The sequence below is a fragment of the Contarinia nasturtii genome, unplaced genomic scaffold, assembly GCF_009176525.2.
Source record: "Contarinia nasturtii isolate CC-2019 unplaced genomic scaffold, AAFC_CNas_1.1 Cnas_scaffold_1029, whole genome shotgun sequence".
NCBI lineage: Eukaryota > Metazoa > Arthropoda > Insecta > Diptera > Cecidomyiidae > Contarinia > Contarinia nasturtii.
This window is the reverse complement of record NW_022198375.1, coordinates 197,377-218,173: the sequence shown is the minus strand read 5'-3', so window position 1 is coordinate 218,173 and position 20,797 is coordinate 197,377. Positions and strand designations below refer to the sequence as shown.

Genomic DNA, 20,797 nt, shown 5'->3' with positions numbered 1-20,797 from the left:
CGTGATTTGAATGATAAGGAATGCGATTTTTTTCATTCTGATTTCACCAGATGATACAGAAAGTTGAGTAGTATTTGAGAATTGAAGAAAAAAAATTTAATTATTTTTTTCATTTTTCGCCATTTTTTACCATTTACATGGGAGGCTTGTATGAAACACACGGAAGACCGCTGGAATGACACTGTCGTATCACACGCGTATAAAAAAATCAATTTTTTCGGCGTAAAAACAAGATCCCGATTGTTGCGAGGAAAAAAAACTATAGACAAAATTGAGAGCAAAAACACGACATATCTAGCCTGCGGGCAAAAACAAGTAATCGATATATTGTGTTTTTGCCCTCAGTTTTTTACAAAATCTTTTTGTTCTTAAATTTGAAAGTTCTCTACATACGCTGAAGAATTTGCATCGTGTTTTTACGCTCAAGTTCTTCCATTTCGGTTTTACTATTAGGCTGTCATATATGAATCTTTCAATCCAAAAAAAAAAAAAACAGGGCACTATTTTCTAGTTTTAGAAATTGGGAAATAAATAATAAGCAAATAATTTGAGAAAATTTACGCTGTACATTATTTTTAATAATCATAACGTTAATATTCTTTCTACCCAATGAACAATTTGTAATACAAATTCACCCATTACCAGGCACAAATCCACGGTAAAATTTGGACCCGAATTTGTGTGTAGTTTCAGTTATTTTTACGGTTGCCATAGCGTAACATTCAGGTGTGAATACATGGAAAAAAGAAACGACAATCATTAGTATCAATTGAATTATATATGAAATATCATTTTTTTAAATTAAAAACTTTACTCACCTACGGGCTTCTTCCCTCCAGACTACCGTTGTACTGTTCTTATGAACGCACAACAAGGCCACAAGATTTGTGTAACAAAAATGGTGTCAAGCCTAGCTACGCTAACTAATCGTTATAATATTTGTTTTATCTAATAATTTATGGATTCAGTGCTGCTGTCAGTTGACATTGTTTGGTGGTCTTCTCAACGAATCAGGCAAAGTCCTGTGTAATTTGAAGCAAAAACATTAAAAAATGAATAGACTCTATTTTCTATTGATTCATACCTTTGAGCATAATGCATTTTGCAGCAACAATATCGCGGTGCCAAACAACTGTCTGTGGAGCAGCAACATCACCCTGAACATTCAGTGGGATGATATACGTGTAATCACCGGCTTCAAGTTTTTGTTTGATTCGTTCGCGATTGAATTCGGTCTTCTCACGTTTTGGTGTTTCGAATAATACCGAAGCCGAAACGCTATCGCACATAATCATACGGTGAATTTGCTGGTTTGGTCTTTTGAGTTCATTTATATTCTTCATGTCGAATAAAATATTCCAAGCGTCGTATGGGTTTTCTTCAAAATGATTTTTGCTATACATAGAACTTCCTCCATCTTTGCCACCAAATTCTTCTGGAATCAGTTTCCATCGAGCCAATAGTGCTAACAAATCCGTATGATCGAATCTGATGTGTTTGAGTTTATTATCACACAACGGTACAACGGTGATATTGCGAATCTTTGGCGGCAGTGGTTGCATCGGTTTTTCGAACAACAATGGATTTTTCTTGAGTCGCAGCCATGCGTGCACTAGCTGTTGATGTTCTGCCTTGAATTCACTAATTTCACGTTGTATTTGGATGAAAAAATAAAGTGATTCAAACCACTTTTTCTCGATGTATTGAGTCATTGTGAGATAATCGCCAAATGATGGTAAACAACGTTCTTTCACCGCAACAAACAGCCTACCTCATTCATTTTGAATTTTCGAACTGGATCGCCTTCACTTCAGTCTTTATTGCGCATAATGCTTTCGATTGCGTTTCGGATATCGATGTCATCAAATTTGAATAATCTGTACGGTTCCTGATTGAATTGGTAGCGCTTCATTTGCAAGAAGTACGCCAATTCCTTCTCACAATGTGTGGTATGCTATGTTGTCACATTGCTGAGGTATTGTTGATGCATATACTCAAATGCATTTCCCATCAGGTCACGAGATGGCCACTCAAATTCGTTGTTAGTCAATTCCTCGACCATTTCAATAAACTCGTCTGGCATTTGATTTGTAAATTCACCATTGGTGCGTGCCACAGCGGTGAAAATTTGACGAATTTCTCTTTTCCCATTAGTTTTAATAAAAAAAGTGACCGACGAGGTAGTCTGCATATTCATCTCTGAATATTGAGTTGGCGGGTACTTTACGTGTTCGTATTTCGACATTTTCTTTCTTGTTTTGCTTTCTTTCTCGGAACACCGCCAACAATTTTAAGCCCTCGCCTTTTTGCCATTATGATTCTAATGAAAATTATTAGTTGATTTTATTATGACAGAGTCTCCATTATATATTTGAACAATATTTCGATGTATTAATACCTTTATAAAGGCAACGATTGGAATCTTTATCCCATCAGCTCAATATGAACATCGATTGTACAATGTGGTGAAATACTTCCAATATTGACAACGAAATTCAAATATTTTGCTGCGTCACTTTAGAATTGAGAATGTAAAACAGAACGATGCTAAAAATCATATGAAAGCATTTGTTTATACTAACAATACCGTCACACGATGCGAACGCTTTGAATGCAGAGCACATATTTAATATATACAAATATCGTTCGTATATGTGTGCGTCAACCGAAAAATGTCAGAAAGATTCGGTTGCATTTCGAAAATTCTTGAAGCAAAGAAAAATAAATGCAATAAATGACGTATAAAAAATGTTCTTCTCCAGAATTTCAAATCAAATTACGCGAATCTCTTCTCAAATTAATTGTTTATTTTTTATTTGAGCGTGAATAAACAAATGAATCGTTAGATTTGCAATTTAAAACTTAATGTATTGGGTTGTGTTCACATTATATTGTCAAATGAAATATTATTGGAAGTGAAAGAAACAAGTGGATCCATTCCATTGGAATTCGTGGAAACTATGCATATAATGTCCGTTCCATTTGACATGAAAATGACCACCAGAAGGGGCCAAAACGTTTCATTTTTCAACGTTAGAATGTACTAAAAACATTACAAATTTGTTGCCCATACATGGGTGCTATGGATTTTTATCTAATAGATTATCAAATGTCTGATCAAGCAAGTTCAAATAAAGAAAGTATACAGCAAAAAATGATGCCTTCTTATTTCTTTCAGCGACAGTGTAATTTAATTATGATTTGAACTGCAACATGCCCACAACTGTGTTTAAATTTCCACATAAAGTTGGCTTTGATGACCGATCATAAAATTGTGGGCATTAAGGTTTCTGGTAATCTACATTATTCAAATGGGAATCGATTACAATCCAGGACTTTGGTTAGATAACTTAAGTCACATAGATGGAATTTGTTTTTTTTTTAGTTTATTATTTTACACGGAGAAGTGAAACGAATTTTTGTTCCGGTAAAAGTTGTGTTATCTATAGAAGTTATAATTTTTTTAGGTGATATTTCAAATTTGAGTGATATTTTCTTAAATTATTAAGTTAAAGATTATTTTCATTGCTTATTGTTGATCTTTACCAACAAATTTTAAACATTGAAACCAATATCTAACGCCTTATTAGAATTGGGCTAAAAATATATCCATCGGTAATAATGGTGTAATTCACCACCCATTGCGTAAAAGATACACCAGAAAGATGTGTGAATGGATATAGCATAGAAATTGCTCATCTGCGGGGTGTACTTGAATATTATATTTTTCGCTTAGTATATTCAATTATTTTGATATATCTAATAAGAAACGAAACTTTTCTATCCATGTTTGAATGTTCGATATGGAATGAATACTCTTTGAATATGAACTATTTCAATCATGATTGAGTGAATCGTTATTATATGGTGAATATAAAAGATGGAGATATTATTATTATGATTCATTTTCTGACTTCGATTTGTACTTGTTCTTTATATGAAAATAAATGTACATGCATTTGTGTATGTTTGTAAAAGAATAAAATTACACGCTTTTCACCATGGAACGATAACGTATCTATATAAAAGCGCAACGCATTGGGATTTCTCAAAATATTAGCCTTTCGTCTGCAAAAACAGTTAGATATCCTGTGAAAAATTATATTCTTGCGAAACTGGTTTATTTTAATATTAACAACATTTTAACGTTATTAAGTTAGTATACCTATTTTGAAGAACGCAGTATTTCGACAAATTCATGGTAAGTATGTTATTGTAATTTAATTCATTCAAAAAGCTTCTATATACAAAAAAAATGAAAAATAAGTGTTGATAATTAAGTGTTTGTAAAGATAAAATATGCCTGCAATTTTAAAAGTGATCACTTTTTCTCCTCATATTTTTAAAGATATAATTTTATGTTGTTTTATTAATAATAAAACACAATATATTTTAAGTAAGACTTTTGTACGAAATACTTGTTAGTTTTTGGATACAGAAATATCGATGTTACATAGTCGAAAATTGAAAATTTAATACAATATAGATAGTATGCGAAATCTCAAAAACCTAAAAAATACTATTGAATTGATATCATCAAAATTGAACGGATCATAAATTTCTTTGGAAAATGAAATGGTTTTAATAAAATGTCTTTCACTATTTATAACATCTTCATAACGGATTAAATTTGGTAAATAAAGATATCAGTCAATATCTAGTAAAATATTTTCATTCAAAAACAAATCTTGATCCAATTCCCATTTTTTATTTTGAGTTCGAAAATGGAGTTTCCACGATTTGTTTGTATCTTCCACTGACAAAAGACATTTTTATGCTTAAATTTCTAATGTTTATGATGAAACTATAAATATTCTTTCGATTTACTTAGTTTTTTTACAACAATTCGATACCCTCTCCTTATGTTATGAATTTTCATCTCTTCAAATGTTTTTTTTTTTTCGAGAATTTCGTACACAAAATGGTTCAAAAAATTTACCCACTCCAACAGAAAAATCTAAGCTCACACACTACGGATCTAATTTCGAATCTTATTTGACACTAAATTATTAAGTTAAAGATCATCATAGTTAGCCGTTTTTTGGAACTTTTTGGATATAAAATCTATGAAGAATACATGATACTTCTGAATGAAGTAACCTTAATACCTTTTTAACATTAAAAAAATGTTTAAACATCGAAAAACATTTTACCGTTGAATGAGTTAGACTTTATTTTATGTTTCAATTGTTTTGTTATTTATTGAATGTCATATTATGTTAATCCATCGAATATGCCAATGAATGTCTAATAATAGGCCATTTCCTGTATTTCGGTATCGCTTGTGTATGGATGTGACTTAAAACAACTACATACACCGTTTGACATAAGTGAAACATCTTAAACATTCAATACAATAATGTGATCAAATTGGGATTCATAGATGAATACTATCACTATATACTGACCATGATTATTTATTCACCGAATTATAAATAAACGTATTTTAAATATTCTTATAGATACATTTTATATCCGAATTTGCAAAAGAAAAATATATTCATTTTTTGACAACAAACACAATAAAATCCCATCTATATTATTCTATTTTTTCGGAATAAATTTATTGTTTTGGAATTCAATATGTGTTCAAGTCAGTTCTGTATGCAACTAAAGCGTATGTCCACTATATGTAACGACACGATTATTTCATTTGATTGCTCAGATAATCTTTTATTTAACTATGTTGCCTAATATAACGGTATATGTTGTTGTATACTCACATACTTGTTGCATTTTGTGTTGAGCTGAGAGAGGAAATTATCATTTAAATTTCTTCCATTTTGATTTTTGATCCCCAAGCAAAAAGTAAAATTAGTATACCTAACAATATGAGAAAAGATAACCAAAACAAACGACATCATACGAATACACGAATAACTTACTTTTGCCAGAAAAGACGATGTCCAATCATACACACTCGAAAAACATAGCATACAGATATATACGAGAAACGGAAATATTTGTTCGCTATCATTATTACACACGACGGAATGTATTGTTTTATAATCCGCAGTTTTTTTTAGTTCATTGTCGTTGTTTTCGGAATTTGGTTTAATAAAATTGATAATTATAATATATTTTTTTCTTTTTTGCAAAAAATCTTTGGCTTTTTAAAGATATGATTCAAAGAAAAAGAAACTATGAATATATATATATATATATATAACTCTTTAAAAATGTGGCGTGTAAATTATATTCTTAACTCGTATGAAACAGCAAACGAATAATGCTAGTTTGATATAATTTTGAAATCAAATGTAAACAATGTAGTGAAAATGTATGAAAATAGACTAGAAATCTATTGGCATCGATGGACTAGTGCATGGAAGTCCGATGCTTTTGTATAAACTTACAGAATGTTATGAAAATCTGAACCTCATTATAAAAAAATAGAACATAATAATTGAATACAATAAAGTGTCATGTTTTTAAGATAATTCAACTTAATAATAATTCCTTTGATAAATCTTGATACAGTTTTTGTCTATATCCTATTGGAATCAAATTTTGAATAAAAAGGATGCGATCATGCAAAATGGAACTGAACTACGCAAAATTGGATAATAAACGTTGGGTATGTCTGGTGAAAAGAATTTTAAACAAGTGAAACTACATATAAACTGTTTTGAAATTAACAACTCCACTCATGTACTTTGACAAGGCAACATAAGTCTATAAGACTTTGTATCATATGAATCTTCGAGAATAAATGTTAGACTTCGACTGAGATTCTATTGTATGCATTTTATTTTTTTATGGCAGTGTTACACTTTTATTAAATCTCTCAGGAGAAATTTCATAATATTTCTCGAAAAATCATAATTTCTATTGTTTTAGTTCGGATTTTATGCTGCTATTTGTCAGTCTACGAATGATAAATATGATAAAACTTCTACCTTTGACATTAAAACGTGCCACGTGGAACATGCAATAGGTACGATTTGCTCTTTGATTATAAACCTACCAGTTTTTTGGATAAACCACCACTATACACACAGCAATCAACGTTTAACAATTACTATTATTCTTCTTTGATTTGCATTATGATTCATCATATCTACCATTTAGCTGCGTTCTAACAATCAATAGTGTGATCAGAAGATGTGGGAGGATTAATTATTTATCAAAAGTCTATTCACACATTTAAAAGCCAATTTTTGAAGATCTCAGGTAGACTTAAATCCAACAATTTAAAACTACTGACATATTCCACAAATATTAGATTCACTGTATAATGCTATTGGTTTTAATGAATATTTTTTTTCGGTTTTTAAATGAATATTTCAACAAAATTTTAAAAATAGTTTAATTTGATAAGGTTTTTCGAGCTGATGAAATTTGGAAAATATTTGATTTAATAAGGTTTAAACGTTTTTTAAAGACAGAAAATACTCAAATTTATTAGAGATTTTCGGGGTTTATTGGTGAAAAAAAATTCGATTTTGCCAGAAATTTGAATTTTTTAGGTTTTTTTATTTTTTGTAAAAATTATAGTTTATGAACTTAAAAATTTCAATGCAAAACTCATGACGAAAATTAACCTTCAACAAATTGCAGTCAAGGTAAAGCAAGTCGCTTTTATTGATATGTTCAAAATTGACAAGAACTTTTGACTTAGATGAAAGAGATACGAGTGGTGGTATGTCAATTGAATGGGTCAGAATAAAAATCCGACTTGTACGCAGAGTCTATAAAAGTGGAACACAGCGTTTTTTTTTTACATAGAATTGTTGTTGTATTACAACAAATAAACTATGTAAAAAAACTCCATGTTCCACTTTTATAGACTCTGCGTACAAGTCGGACTTTTATTTTGACCCATTCAATTCAATTTTTTTATATGTATACAATTTCTCGCTAAATGGTTTTTGAAACAGACACAAAAAACATTTTAATCACAATTTGACAGAAAAATATTCAAAATGCAAAAACCTGATACTGTAAAACTTGTGAATAACGGAATCGCACGAAGAAAGTTATTTATTTCCGTTATTCAGGGGATTTCCGCTATTAGAGGTTTGATAGTAAATTTTCCGGTTTTCAGTGAAATTTCTAAAAAATATCAGAAAAATTGACCCAAAATTCTAAATAACATTTGCAATCTTGATTTTCCATAAAATAATTAATTCCGAAGCAAATTGGATTAATTTATTTATTATTAATAAGATATTTAAATTTGAAAATCATACAAAAAATCGAATTTCCAAAAAAATTCCGCTATTCGGGGTAAGCGTTTTCCGCTATTCAAGGGTCGTTTTGTATTGGAGAGCTCAACGTTCGAATTTGTTCTCCGCAGTGTGGAGGATTTCTGCTGCCGTGTACAATGTACAATGTACTGTTCGGGTTTTTCGTTAATTTCACTACATTCAACCTTCCCAATGAACAATTGTTGTGGCAAATTCAACCATTATCGGGCATATGTTGACGGTCAAATTTGGGCCCAGATTTGTGTGTACTTTCAGTCAAAATCAACGTCATCAATGGAATGAAAACAAAAAAAAAACAGAAAAAATTCAATTAGTATGATACAAAAATTGACTTAATATCCTATTCAGTACACTATACTTACCTACAAGAATACTTGTACTGGGGCAATGCCACAATTTAATCAAGCCTAGCGTACTAACAAATAATTGTTTTAAGTAATTTCTAAATTATGATTTGATTGAATATTGTTGATTACGTTGAATGAGTGCTGCTACTACTACGGCTGCAGTTGTCCATTGTTGACATTTTGATTCTGACCGCGATACAATGGTAACAGGCCGGCTGAAAAGTCCGTAGGCAAACACATAGAGGGTGACACTAGAACAAAGAAAGTACCATCCTTCAAAGGACTACAGACGAAATTTGAACCAAATCCGTTCACTGAGTCAGAAATTATAGCACTTTAAGTAACATAACCTCAAAATACACATTAATTCTCCGTTTCATGGCTTTTTCAAAAGAGGAGTCATTATTTTTAAAGTGTTTTTACACCCAGGAGGCAGGTATATGTTCCACCAAACTACACCAGAAATAAGAAAGCGATTCGTATTCCAAGTCATTAAATACTGACATCAATTGTATGGCTTACCGAGACGGCTTTTCAGTGAAAATCTGGAATCATACATTTTCTCAAAAAACACCATATTATCTTTGTACAAAAATGTCAAAAATGACATGTATTATTCTTCTTCGCATCATTTCATCTCATCCAAGATGATAAATCGTTATTTTGAACAACAGTGCGAAATAGTGGCAAGGAATACGAGCTAAGGCCAAAAACTCAAATTTTGTGACTTTTTGAGGTTTTGTCGATTTTTGGCAAAGCATGACGATAAGGCAAAATTGCTTGCCAGCGCCACCAAATGACTCCATATGATTCTATATAGTTCTGCGGTTGCCAGCGGTACTAATCTCTAATAGAGCGTTGCCGAGCTGTCATTATCGTCGTGCTTTGATTTTTGGTAACCAATTGGACTTTGAATTTCGTCAAAATGCATTGCATGGGTTTTGTAAGACATAAATAGTTATCATTCAATAAAATTATTCACTTGAAAAATGCCAAAAACCCTCTTTAGATCGCTTTAAAGTTGCCACTCGATTCCATTTGTTGTCATTTTGAGAAAACGCGGCACTGTTTCGTTGAGTGAATTTTTTTTATTGAAATATTGGAGTAGTATATTGAAATAAGTATTCTACAAGATGTTTGAGATCCATTCCTTAGTATCCGCTTAAAACAGCCAACATTTATAGCAATTACTCAGATTTTTTCAAGCATCTCTTCGAAAACTCATATTTTCGAGGTAATTTGAGGTGTTCGTTTCCTCTGAATGTACGACCACATACCATTCAATAGATAATTTCTGTATAGCTTCAAAATGGTAGTAGAGGGTCCAAACAATACCGCCAAGTGCTCAGTTTTGGGTTCTCTGATGGATTTATCACACTAAAACTGATTTGATTTGCAAGTGGAATTTGGTTTTTTCTCATTGAAATAGAATAACTGGAGGTTGGTTCGTTTCAAGTGCTATAATTTCTGACTCAGTAAACGGATTTGGCTCAAATTCCGTCTGCAGTCCTTTGAAGGATGGTACTTTCAAAAATAGGAAGAATTTTGTTCTACTGTCACCCTCTATGTGTTTGCCTACGGACTTTTCAGCCGGCCTGTTAAAGGTTGATTGTTGACAACGTGGGGTGGTCTGCGGACATTTGGATGAATTGTCCGCTTGAACACCACACATTCAAGTACCAAATGAAATAACGAAAACACATTATTATCAATTCGTTTACAATTTGTATCAATTTCATCAGATTGCATACCTTTGTACAGGATCATACAGTTGTGAGCGATGGTTGTGCTCCAGCAGCTCCCTCGATTTCAACGTTTGCAACATTTGGTAGCCATGTTTTGAAGAAGCGTTGATCCTTTGACACAAAACGACCTGCATTCGGTCCATCTCGAAGAGTTGCAGCAATTCCATCTTCCATTTCTCGCATCTCGCGCCACATTCGTTCAATTGTTCGTCGCATTTGCAGTAATCGTTTGCTCACATTGGTTATGATGGTTCATGGTAATTCAACAATTGGATTTGGTGCACAACCCACATATTTCTTGTATCGATCGCCTCGGGTTGCTAGTGGAAATCGCTTGAAACACAATGGACAATGCTGTGATGTCATATATTCATCGACCATTCGAATGATGCAATTGCCACGTTTCATGATCGATGCAATGAGTTTGCGCGTGCCTGGACAGCGTACATATTTCTTGATTCTAATCGGCGAATTAGCTGGTGTTGATCCGCCAGCTCCAATGAAAATGGATGGTTCATTTCGTACCATTTTGCAAGTCGTTTTGTCCATTGCACGTACCGATTCAATGTGTTTGTCGAGTCTTAAGCGTGCATACTGTTTGGTCGAATATGTTTCAATGCCATCCCAAGAAACAAATTTTAACGTAAAATCATCGTTACACTGTAAAACTTAAGGGATTAGAAATAAATCTTTTTGGATTTTTTTAATAAAAAATCCAAAAGGATTAAATTCTAATCCCGAATATATAGAAAAAATCCCCAATTAGAAAATTGAAACAATACTTAAAATAATTTGTAACAAATTATTTGTTTGAATTCGATTTATTGGTTATCATCGATTTCACGGTGCAATAAAAGCATAGTAGCGGTTGCGTGAAAGAAACAATACATGCGCAATCATCACATGTACGCTTAAGGTGTACATCACAGCGACGAAGCGGGTGATTGCGCGCATGTATTGGGGTTTTCAATATTTGGTCAGCATATTTTACTCTGCTGTGATGCTTGTGTTTATTTATTGTTTCAGCTACAACTGACAGTTCTCTTTTCCACTGTACTTGTGTATATGTTTTGCTCCGTGAAATCGATGACAACTAACAAAATGAATTCAAACAATTTATGTTAAGTATTGTTTTAATATTCTACTTGGGGATTTTTTCCATATATTCAGGATTAGAATTGAATCCTTTTGGATTTTTTATTTAATTTCTAATCCCTTCAGTTTTACAGAGTATCAGGCACAAGTTTACGGTCATTGACACCATACTACGCGTATTTGGTCGATCTTCAAAAACCGCAACTATGGCATCGCCCATTTCTAGCAATAATTGGATTTGGTACCAACACATGTCTTGCTGCAATCAGTTTGCGAGTGCCTGGACAACGTACATATTCCTTTATCTTAATCGGCGAATTTGCTTGTGTTCCTCCGCCGGCTTCTATGTCGAAATTTTTTGGCTTATTTCAATGTCTCGATGCCAGACATTCTTCACTGAAGAATCTTCAGAATGGGTTGATATAGATGTTCATATTTGCATTTATCTTCATCATAATCGTATGCTACGTCGAATTGTTGCAAGTTTTTATGGTACGAAATTACCTTAGACACACATGGTAAGCTACTGCTCGTGTTGATCTAGATCTAGATCATCACGATTCCTCCACCCAATCATCGCGTTCTGTTCGGATCATTCGCTTAATCTTTGTTGTCACAATTATCAGTGGTAGGTACCACTCGCACACTCTGATCCGATGATTTCGCAATTTTTTTGGATACGCGCGCAGATGTTCTCTTTTCACACATACCATAGCTTCATGAAGCTTTTCATTAGCTTACGAGTGCCTGGACATCGAACATGTTCCAAAATTTCACATTTACATCTTTGCCAGTACGGATATTTCGTCTGACTCTCGCATTCCAAGTGCGCATGCCTGGATCCATTCCAAGTTCATGAAATAATTCGCCATTCAAATACTTCTTTTTGATGATTTAATCGGACACCAATTGATCGAGTTCGTCACTTTATTTATACAAAATCGATGCCGATACACCAAACCAAATGTAACGGTTTGTTCTTCAAAATGCAATGCATTTTTGGCATATCGAAAATCGCATCCCAGAAGTACTTTTTTGTAGATTTACCAGCCATCGATCAATGCCGTCTGCTTCTGCATGCTAATGAAATATTGATGTATTATTGCATTAGTTTGCGAATGTTCTGTTATTTCAAAATCAGAAATAACCGCAAAATTCTGCGTAAATGCTTCCGTTTGATTATTAAAGTCACACTTGAAAATGTGCAGAATCGAAAAAATGAGTTCATTCGATTGTATCAACAAACACAGAAAACTTAAATACGCGATGCATAGCTTGATGCTTAAATTGCCAAAATTGAAATATTTTCATCGAATGTGTATTTCTCCGGCTGCACCAATTCTGAATGAAAAAATCAACGCATTCATAAAGTCTGAAACTCAAAATAATATTTTGTTTGAGACAATCACTGAATAGAAAATATCGTAATATTATAACAAGGAAAATGTATCGCTTCAACAAAACTAAAAAATCAATCGCAAAACATCGACTAAAAACAAAAATTAAGAGTGATGTGGTTTTCACTGTGAAAAATTATAAACCGGCAATACGAAAACGAAAACTGAACACAACCGTAATGCGAACGATATATTTATTGACTTTTGATAAACTATATATAAATTTGATTTTGTGTAACATAATGCAAAGTGATCATAATAAGAAATGAAAACATCAACCACAAATGTTTCTGCAGGAAAGAATTCATTAGAGTAGAGGCACTCAATTAGTGTAACTGAAGTTACATAAATTTGCTAGATTTTTTGATAATACCATTGATTAAGTAAAATCTACCATCGCTCACACTCATCGTGTTTAATTTACTTTGGACTCAATTAGTGGACACCAGTCTCACTTTGCCAAATTTATAAGGTAGCTTACGGTAAACTATACGCTTACTACATACTATCAACAATTTAACGTTTCTGTTCCCACTTTTATTCCCATGGACAAATATGCTTATTTGAAACAAGTATACTCAACATATGATCACTGAACGGGACTCCCTAAGCTTAAGAGTCCAGAGGTGGTTGCCTTAATAGTCCCCAGAAAGTGCATCATTTAGATATATATTTTTAAGTTAAGTGAAATTCATTTCTGATTATATTTTTTTCGTTAAATGTTATTTCGACATATATAAATTTTTATTCGACGGATATAAAATTAAAGCGAAATGTTCAGTCAATAATTTTATTAAGTTCATTTTCATTGTGTCAAAATGAAGTGGAACAGAAACGAACATTCCTGAGAAAACAATAAATATTCTATGTTCAAACGATAGCAACAATAATATCGAATTATTTGAAACTGAAATTCAAGTAAAATTAATGGATAAAATTTGTTCATTTTACTACATATGATAATTCAAGTATCACTTAAGTTCGAGCGAAGAAAATATGAATTCGTAATGTCTTAATTAGTAATTGCAATGCAAGAATTATGCGAACACACCAAAACGATCGGTTCAATAAATTTGTGTTTGTTTAAGATAGTGAATACACTGAATAAATGAAAATGCGGTATATATATATTATATAGTGCTTATGAGTGCAACAGTATTGCAATACAATATGTATTCAGAGCACGAAGTATTCATTTTTATTTTTAGTCTAAAATACATTTTAAATTGCTAGACCAGTCGATTCCGAAAACTAATTTCAAACCGAATTTAATAATATAACAATTAAAAGCATATATATATATTTTCAAACAATTATATATCTAAGCCTTCAAAAGTAATTTAATATTGGTTAAAAAAATATTCAACTGACAATATTCTACCAAGTATATTCGTAAATGGCTACATTAAAGATAAATTGATTACTCAGAAATATAATATGTCTCATTTAATGCATGCATGCGTAATAGACAGAATGTCTGTATGTCGTCGTTTCTGCTTTATGCATACACTATGTTCTGCACTGTGTGCTGCCGCGCGCGCTTCTCTTTAACTTTCTGTAGTTGCCATAAATGCCAAAGAAGTCGATCATATCACCCGGTGGTGGGGATATGATATGAATCTCTTATATTTTTTTTTCTTTTAGTCCTTAAATATGCATCAAACGAGTCACATAGATACTTAAAACTGACCGTAAACAGTAATCCCTTGTTCATATTTAGGTGCAAATCATTATATTATGATCTAAGAGTAAACACAAAGGCAATTCACAGTGAAATAGTGTAAAAAGTATTACTTCAATATAGTTGATACAGAAAAATATAGTTCAGAAATAATAACATTCTTCAGACTTGGTAGGCTCTGATTTGATCTTTCTCTTAATTTACTAACTCTATGTACTTAAAAACTCAAATGTGCTTTAAACCGTTACCTGAATATAAGTACTTAATTTTAACAAAATAAACAAATTGGAATCGTCTCATCTTCTACACAATGCAAATCCCGATTTTGTATTAATACATTCATGATATTACTTTTCTAGTGACAATTGATAAAAACCTTGGTGACCATTACAAAAATTATATTGGAAAATTTAGTAGATAAAAAGTTACAAACAAAAGAAAATGTGAATTAAAGTGAACAGTGGCATCTCAAAAAATCATCGCTTTTGTGATTACAAAAACAGGCAATACCTGAAAAGTATTTCCATGTTGAACATAAATCAAAGTCGAATATATAAAAGTCATCGCAACAATCTCATACATTTTCATACTTAACGCATTTTTCCGATAACGACCAAACTACAGCCTGAATGCGGAGAATAAACCAAAGGTAACATCGTTGCAACGGAATTTTCGTGCACTGATTACATTTCGATTACATAATATGTATGTGTGCTGTGAAGTGACTAACAAGCCATTTGATATCATCAATATCGTACATTCTATTATCTTTTTTCTTCATTCATTATTTAAAATATTTTTGAACAACAAAGCGTTCAAAAATGATAACCTACTGTAAAATGACCTACCTACTGTAGTACACAACTGATTTCATTTCGTACTTTTTCGAAAGTTAAATCTTCAATAATATTTTCTATGAAAGTGCTTTTTACTAACTAGTTTTTGATGCTGTTTGGTTTAAATTGCATACCGTATTCAACATTTACACAATGTATCAAAAACCGTGGAAAAACTATTTTTACAACGAATGTATTATGAAATTTCGTGTAAAATATTATTTAGAAACCTAAAAAACCGTACAGTAGGTAGACGTTTCTTTTTTTCCGGAGATTGAGATGAAATTTCTTGTTTATCGAACAAACTTCGATATATAATTATTCGAATTGATATTGAGATAAAATAAAGGATCTAATGGGTGTACTAGTAAAAAAACATATTCTATAGTTTTTGAAAACCATAAACTTGCACCTTTGGAATTAATTCTATCACTATTTTATCTATTTTAGATGTGTTCCCGAAACTTGGCAATATCAATGGGGCTAATTCTAGCATTGGTTCCATTGATCAATTCATTACCACAACATACTTTAGCAAAACGGAGTACATTTTTTGAAATCGAATGTAAGGGAGTCTTCAACAAATCTATATTTTATCGATTAGATAGAATATGTGAGGATTGTTATTCATTGTTTAGAGAGCCAGAATTGCATACACTTTGCAAGTAAGTTATAGCTATTGCCTAATTGCAATACATACAAATTTAAAGTCGGCACAGCTTGTTTTTTAGAAGATGATTATTAAAGTTACTAATTTATTGTTCCGTTTGAATTGAACATATCTCATCAAACCGCTACCTAGGGGAGAATCATTGAAGAAAAGAAGGAAAATTGTTAACAATTAATCAACAAATATTGAAAATAATTCATATTTAGTGACATTCAACAGAATATGTGTTATACATAGATGAGCCAATAATGTAAAAATGTTATTTATTTATTAAATTTTTTTTATACATCACTGCATTTTTGCATCGTTAATTTTGCATTGTATTTAAAAAAAAAATATTTTCATTCGAATATATGGCGCATGAACTACAAGCCAAAAACCATGATCAAAGTCAGCCAATAATCAAATCATGGGTCCCGATGAGAACTTATAAATTCCATAAAGTTTAAAGAGATTTCAATATTTTGTATGGGAGGTACCTTTAATTTTGGTTGAAATTCCTCCAAACCCTCCGAATATTATTTTTTTGTGAAAAAAATAACCTGTGCAAAGTTTCACGCCATTAAGGTAGCATACAGACATGGCTCCCATACAAAGATCCAAATTTTTTGTAACTTTAGTTATGGAAAGTGTTTCAAAAATAATTTTTATGGCAAAATTAACGTCAGACATATTTCTTATAGTATTTTGTTAGAAAATAGAATACTTTCAAATGTCGTACATATGGGTTCATCATGAAAGTGTGAAAAATCATTTCTCGGGTTCTTCTGCTATTAAATTAAAGAATATTTCGTTGCCAAAGTTGAGACATATTTTTTGGTTTCGAACTTTACGACGCTTGAAAAATCGAACAAATATTATTTCGAACTTTCTTAATAAAATACGCAACTACCACCGTGCGGAAAAGTTCGTCTTACTCCCGTAAGACTCTTTATTTTTTTCGAATTTTTGGTGTATCAATCTAGTGTATGAGGTACACCGCTGAATTTTGGTGTATACATTTCACCAGACGTGGTGTATAACATAAACCCTAAACTCGTACTACTTTCTCGATTCATGGTGTATCCAAATTACCAATTCCCAGCAGTGTAACGTATACACCACTAGTGGTACATTATTAACACCAATATAATAACAGTGCATTGCATTCACCAAATTGGTACATCATATGCATATATTTTTATGATATTCTTCTTCTTGTAGCCATTTTTGCAGCATTGAAATTACTGAATTCATTTTACAATTAAATTTTTTCTATTGAAATATATTTTTAAAACAGTATGGAAACTATCTAATTCCAAGTTTTTTTGCTCAACAAAGTCATGAAACATATTATTTTGAAGATATAACATAAGGATAAAAAATATTTATTTTGCTAAAAAAAAATTTTCTTCAAAATCACGAATTTTCGAGGCGCATGAATTTTAATGGGGGTACTTTACAAGTCCAAGTGTATTTCGTTTTAAATCTTATGATCTCATTTGCTTGCAATTCACCGTTTTTATGTTATGATCATATTTGTTGTAAAATATTTGCAAGAAGAACTTTGTTTAATGTCATCACATATCGTGTAATCAAAACACCAAAATATAAAAATAATAGTGTATAATTTACACCATCACTGCAAAACATAATCTAGAAATTGGTTCAAGTCATGCACTAATAGCGTTTCTAATGTACCGAAATAGTGTATACAAAAAAACCGGTGGTGTATGAAAAACACCGACCGAGTGTAAGCATTACACCAAAAAGTGTTGTATAGGATACACCAGAAAGGGAACCAAAAAATTGCATAGCTTACACCAAAAAACCTGATGTATTATTGTCATTTGTGCCCACTGAGCCTTTTGTAAAAATTGTTCGATTTGCTATGGATTTTCGACGTAAATCCAAAAACCTTACTTTTAAACTAGATAGTAGTAGATAGAATGAACTTTGAGACCAAATTACCCCCTAAATTTTTCACAACCCTTTAAAATTTACTCTCCCTGATACAAATTTTGAAATAATATTTTTTTATGAAAAAAATGTAGGCGCCGCCCTATTTATATAAGTCTAAAAACTTTTCATGAATTTTTGGCAACAGTCAAACAAAGTAATTGAAATGCGATACTGTTTGATGTTCAGACATCGCAAGATGAAATTGAGCAAAACAAAAAAAAGCATTTAAACCTAGGGGCAGAGCAGTACTAGAATAATAATTTTTGTTTAAAGTAATTCTATGTTGTGAGTAGTAATCTATATTAATCCGCAGTAATACACACTTGTGTAGATTCTAACAGCAGTGCAATGACGTTTCATGTGTGCGCTGTGTATTACATTTGTTAGGAATAAAGCGATCGTCGTATACATTTCTCTCCTCGTTCATACATTTTGTAGGAATAAAAAAACTCCTTATTTTTTACATTGGAAGCTAACATATGTTACTTAAAGATTGAGACTAAATTCAGGCGTTTATTGCGCCACATAAACAAAATCAAAAATGTCAACGAATGCACATAGGAGACCTAATGGGCCTCCTACCCCACTGTCAAACACAATTTACACAGAAAAGTTCCATTCGCGATGACGTACAAATTGGTTTTACGAAAAAGTGTCTCAAATGGTTTTGGCAAGCTAAGCTCAAAACAAATTCTGCATGTGTCTAAAGATGAACCAATCTGTCTTTGAACCATATATCGTGTTTCATGGCTTTAATATGAAGCAAGCGGGGTTGGCGTATATGAGATTGGGAACTTTTTTATGCGAACGCAGCTGATCAGCGCCACCTCACATTAGTTCGAATTAGATCGAAAAACTGAATTTAATTCTGTAGCATTGAAATTAAAAAGAGAAAAAACAACAACAATAGCACGGCCACACAGAGCTGTACATCTACATTCACATATACGCTTTCTTCATTCTTTCATTCCATTGTTATACGTATCTCACTGGTCAACAGATCTATGTAGCCATGTTACTGTTGTTGTTTTTTTTTTTCTTTTTTTCGATTCAATTCATTGTAACTAAATTGAGTTCAACTATGGAATACAAGATGGCACAGATGAGGGGAATTCGCATTTTGTCTCTTCATAGGCTTAGCCGGCTGATATGAAGACAAAGATTCTAGAAAAAGCATAAAGTTCGGTCGTATTCCCAAATCAAATGATCAAACCTTTCGAAATTGTCATCAAGTACCGAAAACCGGGTTGGTCAAACAAACATTCATTTTTGGTGATTCTTATGGTTATAGCACATCCAAATTTGAACCAAAACAATAGTTTTAGACACGATCTATAATAATCATCAAAATAAGTAACGAAAATATTCCAAATAGTGGCAAATATTGGCTGTTTACTTCACCTCATAGCATGTTGCACTGAAAAATTCATCATTTTGGACAGTGAAACATTCATCGCTATATCGAACCATAAATCAAGTGCATGTGGTTTCTTTTGCATTGATAACGTTAGGGCACTACTATATAGGGCTAGAGACGTCGACAAACCAAACTTTGATAAAGTGATATTTGTATTGTAGGATCTTCATTGGAAGGTGTTTTAGAGCCATTATTCGAAAATTTAGTGCTGTAACGTAAGGTTAAACCTCCATTACTTACTCCATTACCAATCAATTATTATTAAAATCGATAGAATTCGATGTGGACTATCTGATTTAAGACGAAATTGTGTTTTGCAAGCAGAAAAAACTACAATAATGGCTCACTTCTTAAAAAATAGCATTTCCATGAAAACAGGACCATCTTCTCAACTTCACAAAAAGACACCAAATTAATTATTTATCTTCCGTTTTTGGATGTGTGTTATAGGCGAAGGTCCAAGATACTTGAAACGACCAACAATTGGTTGGATGAATTGAGAGAAAGTTGAAAGAAATCGACCAATCGGTCCGCCAAAGCATAATTTTGATGGATCGACGCATACTGAGAAAAATCGAAGACAATGGTCCGTTCAGTGTACTGTAAATGTGTTTTCGGGTTGCCCATGAATAAAGCTAACTACCACTAAGAGAAATTTTTAAAATGCTTCTTTTGTGTTTAAATGGTGGTCGCTTGAATTAGTCTCAATCTTTAAGTAACATATGTAATGTTTATCCCTCACAATTTTTGAAAAGTTTGACATTACCAGAGCATGAAAATAATGACAGCTCGGCAACGCTTTATTAGAGATTAGTACCGCTGACAACCGCAGAACTTGAAATTAACCCTTTACAAATTGGAAGAAATTTTAATTTGCATGCCAATAGAATGACATTTATTCCAAACTATCATTCCAAGAGATAGATTTCCAACCGAAAACAATAGAAAAATCTAATCAATTTCTTAACAACTGTTGACACCGTTGAATTTCTCGGGTTTGAATATAATTATCAGTTGTCAAATCGGAGCAAAAGAATTCCGGACCAAAAAAGTGTAAAATCGACCTTCAAATCTTACAAAGTCGATTTTACACTTTTTTGGTCCAAAATTTGTGAAAAAACGTGGATGAGAAAAATATCGATTCTAAGGTAATTTTTCATGCTGATTCCAAATTTTGCGGTTTCAGGTTAAATAAATCACATCTTGGGGGTTCTTGACCCCCCGACCCTCTTAAGGGGTGGGAGACTTGGAGGACAGGGGTCTTAAAAAATTTCTCTCGTCATTCTGAACAACTTTGTAGTACATTATTTTTTGATCCGATGAACTTTTGAAAAACTGGAGCACCCCCATTAGGGTGGTTCGATTTTTGTGAAAATTCAGAAGGGATACTGGCTATAGTTATAAGTTATGGAAAAATATGTAAGATTTACGAATATGACGTTTTTTTGACATAATTGA

The 20,797-nt window shown here is 32.1% G+C and overlaps 2 protein-coding genes across 7 annotated transcripts; one reads left to right on the top strand and one right to left on the bottom strand.

Annotated features, from left to right (window-relative positions):
* Nucleotides 1-561: 561 nt before the first annotated feature.
* Nucleotides 562-2,655, bottom strand: LOC116343489. Of its 3 annotated transcripts, XR_004201340.1 has the most exons (4): nt 2,399-2,655; nt 1,085-2,320; nt 819-1,022; nt 562-602 (listed from the first exon to the last, which is right to left on the bottom strand). XR_004201340.1 is itself a non-coding variant. In XM_031771554.1 (2 exons), exons 1-2 carry the CDS (start codon nt 1,710-1,712, stop codon nt 1,003-1,005), a joined length of 648 nt encoding a protein of 215 aa, XP_031627414.1. In that variant the 5' UTR covers nt 1,713-2,655; the 3' UTR covers nt 786-1,002. The 3 variants fall into 3 exon arrangements, 1 of the variants encoding a protein (XP_031627414.1); XR_004201339.1 differs by having other exon boundaries at nt 1,085-2,655; XM_031771554.1 differs by lacking the exon at nt 562-602 and having other exon boundaries at nt 786-1,022; nt 1,085-2,655.
* Nucleotides 2,656-4,036: 1,381 nt separating this feature from the next.
* LOC116343491 (ion transport peptide) lies at nt 4,037-16,522 on the top strand. Of its 4 annotated transcripts, XM_031771557.1 has the most exons (3): nt 14,435-14,646; nt 14,835-15,124; nt 15,762-16,519. In XM_031771557.1, the coding sequence occupies exon 3, from the start codon at nt 15,762-15,764 to the stop codon at nt 15,978-15,980; it is 219 nt and encodes a 72-aa protein (XP_031627417.1). In that variant the 5' UTR covers nt 14,435-14,646; nt 14,835-15,124; the 3' UTR covers nt 15,981-16,519. The 4 variants fall into 4 exon arrangements, with proteins under 4 accessions (XP_031627416.1, XP_031627415.1, XP_031627418.1 ...); XM_031771556.1 differs by lacking the exons at nt 14,435-14,646; nt 14,835-15,124 and adding an exon at nt 4,037-4,201 and having other exon boundaries at nt 15,762-16,517; XM_031771555.1 differs by lacking the exons at nt 14,435-14,646; nt 14,835-15,124 and adding an exon at nt 6,331-6,577 and having other exon boundaries at nt 15,762-16,522.
* The last annotated feature ends 4,275 nt before the right edge of the window (nt 16,523-20,797 follow it).

What these genes read in the sequence shown, in the direction of transcription:
- LOC116343489 (XM_031771554.1), bottom strand. Translation starts at nt 1,712, where the DNA reads ATGACTCAATACATCGAGAAAAAGTGGTTTGAATCACTTTATTTTTTC. An exon ending in AAAATGCATTATGCTCAAAG is followed by an intron (nt 1,023 to 1,084) that starts GTATGAATCAAT and finishes CAAATTACACAG; the next exon opens with GACTTTGCCTGATTCGTTGA.
- LOC116343491 (XM_031771555.1), top strand. Translation starts at nt 6,524, where the DNA reads ATGCGATCATGCAAAATGGAACTGAACTACGCAAAATTGGATAATAAA. An exon ending in AATTGGATAATAAACGTTGG is followed by an intron (nt 6,578 to 15,761) that starts GTATGTCTGGTG and finishes TATCTATTTTAG; the next exon opens with ATGTGTTCCCGAAACTTGGC.